Source organism: Phascolarctos cinereus, unplaced genomic scaffold, assembly GCF_003287225.1.
Source record: "Phascolarctos cinereus isolate Bilbo 61053 unplaced genomic scaffold, phaCin_HiC Scaffold_1;HRSCAF=81, whole genome shotgun sequence".
Taxonomy (NCBI): Eukaryota; Metazoa; Chordata; class Mammalia; order Diprotodontia; family Phascolarctidae; genus Phascolarctos; species Phascolarctos cinereus.
In genome coordinates this window covers 141,759,707-141,766,050 of record NW_027555514.1, presented here as the reverse complement: position 1 = coordinate 141,766,050, position 6,344 = coordinate 141,759,707, and the positions used below count along the sequence as shown (strand labels likewise).

The 6,344-nt window shown below is 44.9% G+C and overlaps 1 protein-coding gene across 1 annotated transcript; it reads right to left on the bottom strand.

Moving 5' to 3' along the window:
* Positions 1 to 1,797: 1,797 nt before the first annotated feature.
* Positions 1,798 to 4,944, bottom strand: CCDC71L (coiled-coil domain containing 71 like). Its single transcript, XM_078154406.1, has 2 exons — positions 4,739 to 4,944; positions 1,798 to 3,334 (listed from the first exon to the last, which is right to left on the bottom strand). Exon 2 carries the CDS (start codon positions 2,713 to 2,715, stop codon positions 1,888 to 1,890), a length of 828 nt encoding a protein of 275 aa, XP_078010532.1. The 5' UTR covers positions 2,716 to 3,334; positions 4,739 to 4,944; the 3' UTR covers positions 1,798 to 1,887.
* Between the last annotated feature and the right edge of the window lie 1,400 nt (positions 4,945 to 6,344).

Genomic DNA, 6,344 nt, shown 5'->3' with positions numbered 1-6,344 from the left:
GCTGCCAAGCAGAGTTAAACCTCAACACTGAGGATTTCATATGCCAAGTTCCATGCCTGGAATGGATTTTTCCATGGCAGAATAATTAAAATCTTGAAAGATAGTGGTACAAAAAAACACTACTTGACCCTTTAGGTATTGCAGTGATAACTGGTTATGGCACCACTGGCTACAAACCATGAAGTCTTGCTGCCACCATTACCAAAGGCACTTGGATAATCTAGAATCCCACATTTGGCCAGAGTATAAACATAATATAAAACAGTAATTGAAGGGTTAGCTTTAAATGTGGCTAGCTTATTGGTCATTATGGTCTTAGGTCGATAGAAAAAGACCAGAACTGCAGATGATTATGAACTGAAAGAGGAATCCAAACTTTTATCTTAAACACAAGATCAACAACTTGTTTTTGTCATAACATCGAGGGGTTTTTTGGAAGAAAAAAAGCGATGACTACTAGGTTGGGCATCTCTTGTTATCTAATAACTAAAAAAGTAAAAAGCAGCTATTTGGCCCAATTTAAATTACAACCAGTTATTAAATACCAAGAAATGCTCCCATCCCTCTTGGTCACTACTGCTCAAGTTGTAAAATTAATTTGTGTATTCTGCCTACCATTTTGATAAGAATTTGAACTCATACACATTCATTTCTCATTTACAAATCCTCCTGCTTGGAATAATCTTGCTGGATTTGTATGCTAGACTAGTACATGGACCCAGGCCAATATACCTCCAGTTTTGTTTGGTGCCATATATTATCCGTGTAACCAACAATAGGTTCTTTAAAAATTAGTTCATTTTTCATTACAACCATGTTGTTTCAACACATTTTAATTTTTATTCATTTTAACTGAATTTAACAAGTCAGCGTTTTCTAAACAAAATGGTATAAAAAAATCAGTATGCAACTATTATCTTCAGGTGCTCAGTAAATATAAACTTAATTAAGATATAAAAATTTTAAAAATGACTAAAAAATGTTTAAACAGTTCTATTTTGTGACTCTTTATAATCACTGAGCCCATGAAGCTCAAAGCCATACAAATCCTTGCACCAATAACAGTCATAAAAGCCCTGAACCTTTTAAAAACGTATACTTAGGTCAAAGCTCCAGGAGCCAGTAAAAACTGGGGAACACATGGGATTCAGAATACCCTGAGCACATATTAGTGCAATACCACAAAACATCCATGATCCTCCGTCCAGAAAGAGGGGTGGCGGTAGTGGTGGTGGTGGAAAAGAAACAAGCTAAGTAAAATCTGGCTTTATTATACAAGCATGAAACAAAATTCCTTTGGAACAATAATGACTTCTTCGGTGGACTTCCAGACCAGTGAGGTAGAGTCCAAAAGGGATAAAACGGATCTGCCCCCTAGAGTCCAGGCGACTTCTCAGTCTGGGGTGAGGGGTGGGGGAAGGATGTGGTCCTGCCCCTTCGGGAGTCCAGGTGTGTCTCCTCCATCCCGCGGGATCAAGGTGAAGAAGGAGAGGAGCAGAGCCGGACAGTTCCTTCATCCCGGGACGGGGGAGCAGGGGGTGCGGAGATAAGCAATCAGATGAACCTTCTTTGCCCATAAAGTGCACTAAGGGGACGCGGTCCGGGCCGGAATTGTAAACACTAGACTGACACTTGTTCATTTCTCCTGGCGGAAGCTCAGTCCCCAAGGGAGGCGGCGGCGGCGGTACCGGTACCGGAGGCATCGACTCCTTGGGGTGAAAAGTGGGGAAGAACGGCGGCGGGTATCCCACGAAGTGGAAGAGCAGGGTCCCCGCTGAGGGACGGCGCACGGGGAGCCGGGCCGGGGCGCACAGGAGAGGGACGGAGGCGGGAGGCGGGAGCCGGGAGCCGGGGAGGGGTCGGCGGGGGCCGGTCCGCTCTCAAGTCTCAGGACGTGGCCACGGGGAAGCGGCGGAGCCTCACCACGGGCTCCAGGTTCACTCGCAGGACCTGCTGGGCTCTGCGCCGCGCCGCCGCCAGGCTCCGCTCGCCCCACACGTCGTGGCCGACGCGGATGGTGGGGAAGGTGGTCAGCACCGGCGTGGCGGCTCTCCAGATCTCCTCCAGGGTCCGGCCCCCGAAGCTGCCCGCCTGGGGCAGCGGCGGCGGCGGCGGCGGCGGCTGGGGCGAGCACGGGGGCGCGGGCAGGCCGGGCGGCGGCGGCGGGGGCAGCGGCGGCGGCGGGGGCGCGGGCTGGGGCTGGTGGGGCAGCGGCGGCGGCTTCCTGACTCTCCGGGCGGCTGCGGCTCCTCGGCGCCTCCTCCTGGCTGCCGCGCCGGGGGCCGGCCGGCGGGACGGCGGCGGTGGCAGCAGCGGCGACGGCGGCTCCCCGCCGCGAGCGGGATGGCTATTGGCGGCGGCCGGGGGTCCCGGGGGGTCCGGGACCAGGGCCCGGCAGGACGAGTAGCCGTAGACGTCCTTGCTGCGGAGGATGTGCGGGGAGAACTGGTGCTTGAGGCTGCAGAGGAAGCTCCAGAGCTCGGCGTCCGAGCTCATGAACTCGGTGCTGCGGGGCATGAAGAGCTTGAAGGCGTCGCCCAGCGCCTTGGTGCTGCCGGCCAGGGACAGCTGCGAGCGCGAGTACACCACCTTCTCCTCCCGCTCCGCCGCCAGCCCGTCACCTCCCCTGGCCCGGGTGCCGCCGCCTGCGGCCGCCGCCGCCGCCGCCGGGGCCGCCTGGGGCCGCCGCCGCCGCCTCCTCACGCTGCGCCGCATGGGTGCCTCCTCGGGACGGCCGCGGCCGCCGCTGCCTCGGCTGCCTCCCGCCCTCCCCCGCGTCGTCCTCCGCCGGGGCGGCGGTGGCTGCTGCTGTTGCCTCCCGCCCGGCACTTCTTTCGTTACTTTTCTCGCCTCCGCCGCCGCCCCTCCCCCTCAGCCTCCGAGGGCGGAGGACGCGGGTGGATATCCTGCCGCCCCGAACAAAATGGCGCCCGGCGCCCACCCCTGGGCTTTGTCATTGGACACCACCACCCGCTCCCCCCCTCTTCTTCTCTTTCTTCTCCCCCTCTCTTTCTTCCCCTTGCCCTCTCTTTCTTTAAATGTGTCCGCCCTAGGCTCCTCCCACTGTCGTATTGGCCCCACCCATTGGGTGCCCTCGTAAGAAAGGGGAGGGATGGGGAAGAGTCTAGGTCTAGGAAGATGGTGGCTGGGATGGTTGGGCATGATGGTGATGGTGGTGGGTGTCGGACCTAAGAGTCACCCGAAGTTGGGTGTTGTAGGTTCTGATGGCATGTCAAGAGTAAAGTATGTGCCAATCCCACTATGACAAGGGAGGGTCAAAGTTACACCCCAGGTGAAGCGTGAGTGTTGCTGGAATGCCACCTAGGTCTTCAGTCTGAAAGAAATGAAAAGGATAAGTCATAAAAGATCATTGATATAGAGCCGGAAGGGACATTAGAGATCATCTATTTCGACCTTTTCATTTTATGGATGAAGAAACAGACTAGTGAGACTCATAAGTTTAAATGACTCTCTCAAAAGCCACATCTGGATTCAAACCATGGACAGACTTCTGAGTCCAAACGTAGCATTCTTTCCAACCAATCCAAAAGTTTCAGCTATCAACAGAGTGGTGGCATTGGAAAATCAATCACTCCCACACTAGGACATCACATAATTATAATTTAAACCACCTTTCATCCCCAAAGCCACTGTTACTATTTCTTGCTTTCCACCCTAGTGGTCCAAAGATATTTAGTTGAGCTTGTGAAATAAAAGAAAAACTGCCTGACTGGATAAAAAAAAAAAAGGAAAAGGCATTTCTTTGTGAGATACCCTTCTTATCAAAAAGCAAGATGATAAACTTTAATGGTCTAGAAAACTAAACTCTTTAAAATCTTATTCAAGTAGAGAGGCATTTGAGAATTAAGAATCAATTATAATCATTGACTCTATGTGACCAGTTTGAATCAATAAAATAGTCTATTTGAAGATGTATCTGAGAACACTCCATGTTTTGAAATTCAGTCTCCTCAAACCAGTGTGGAGTATTATAATCATGTATTTATTCACGTAGCTTCAAAAGGGGAAAAAAGCCCATCAAATTACTATTTTACAAAAAAATCCAGCATCATATAAAAAAAATTAGGTAAAAGTTTAAAATGCATTATATCTTGAAAGTGGAGAGAGAGGGGGAAAAAATTAAGATTCCAGCACTGAATAGTGGAAATGAAACAGCAAAAGAGAAGAGTACTAAAAAAAATAGCTTAAAAGATTTTATGATATAATTTTTATTTATACTTTATTTTATTTGGAAGTAACTAGAAGTAGTTTAATTCTTTCAGTTCAAGAATTCTCTGATTACGGTATATAGAGGTATGGGTGCATACCTAACCAGTTGGTTAGATGGTTGAATGATGTAGTTACCGTGAATAAGTTGTTTGTTATCATTCAGATTCCAAATTTTAATGTGGGAAGATCTAAGAGACCATATAATCCAACTCCTCATTTTATGGAGGAGGAGACTGAGGCTTGAGGAGGTTAATTGAATAATCCAAAGTTACACAGTTATCTAGTGTCAGGAGCTGTGAGTAATTCTCAGGGCTCCCAGTTTCCTAGAGTCCATGCTCTTTTCAGCACAAGATGATAGTGATGATGTCAGCTTACATTTATCTAGCACCTTTTTATGTTGTTTGCAAAGCACTTGACGTATGTTATTTCATTTAATCCTCACAACTCTGAGGTAAGAACATTAACTATTACAGGTGAGGAAAACAAAGTCAAGAGGACAGTGACTTACCCAGGGTAATGCATCTGGTAAATATCTGAAGTGAGATGTGAATGCAGCTCTTCCTATCTCCCAGGCTAATATTCTATCCAGTGTATTATACTCCTGTCACATCACAAGACTCCTAACTCCTAGGCTAATACTTCATTCACTAAAATCACAGTAACTTTCTGCAGATACGTAGATTATAAACTCTTTGAGGAAGAAGATTCTAATTACCACTGTGTCCCTCTGACATTGCCTTAAGAATACTAGATGTTCCAAAAATGTTTATAGAAAAATCATTTCCTGGAAAAGTACACACAAGTACACAAGATCATGGAACCAAGTTTGGAGATTACATTTGTAATATAATACTTTCCAATGCCCTTAAAAGGATTTATGTCTCAATATTTCTTTTTATCACTATTCTCTCAATATTTCTGGGAATACATAGGAATATGAAATTTGAATAATTCCCATTGGGATCTTCCAGGGAACTGACTTTGAAAATCATCAGAACATAAGTCAGTGGAAAGTTAGGGGAATTTTATGAGGAAAGAAAAGGTCAAAGAGTTATATAGCACTGTTTTAATTTTTCATCATAATCTTATATTGTGTTAATCTAATAAGTACTGCATGTCCTTTTTATTAGGAAATGTTTAAACCAGATTAAGCCTTCTTTTAATGGAAATCAGTATGTAAATATGTAGATACACATATAGACATAATTTGTGAAGTTAATCTTTCACTGAAATTTTAATTTCAAGAAAACATCTTTACAAATTACATTGCTGTCTAACCTCTGTTCAGTAGTAGTAGTAGCAGCAGCAGCAGCATTAGTAGACATTTCTGTGATGCTGTATGGTTGACAAAGTGATGATATGCATATATGCTTATGTCTTCTTTCTACCTAAACCAAGTAAGATACTTTAATTCTTGGATACTTTTTTGTAACCAAGATCAAAATTGTTTTTAAATTGTTATAATATTGACTTTTGAATTTACCACTCTTTGTTCCTCTCAACTGTTTTTTTTTCCCCTTAGCATTTCCTCTTTTGATCCCTCTACTTCTGCTGTTTCTCTTTATTAATGATTTGGAGTAGATATCTTGCAAATAGCCATTTGTCCACTTTCTAGGGACAAATAAAAATGGCAACAGAAAGAAAAATGATTGATTTCTTTTACTAACTCTTAACCTCCTGGGGGAAGTCAGATTAAGTAAATTCTATTCAACATACATCAAGCACCTACGTGCCATGCCTAAGGGATATATAAAAATTAGGTAAGATAGTTCCCATTGTTCTCATTGAATTTAGTACCTCAGAGGTTGGTGAAGCCTTCTGGAGGGATGATAATTTTGTTATATTTACTTGCAAGTGTAATTTGTATAAATTATGAATTATATATGAACTCTAAACCATTTGTATGATTCCTAGAACTGTTCAGATTTTTTTTAAAGGCATATACTTTGGTACTCTAAGCATACTTGGTTACATTAGGGATGGATTAGCACTGTTTCTATTAAAACCAATTGTAACCACTGCCTGCCTTAGTAGACAGTCTTTCAGAGTTATTATGACTAAAAAATTCTTTATCAAGCTATTACAAATCTTGTTATAAATAGATAAATAAATGG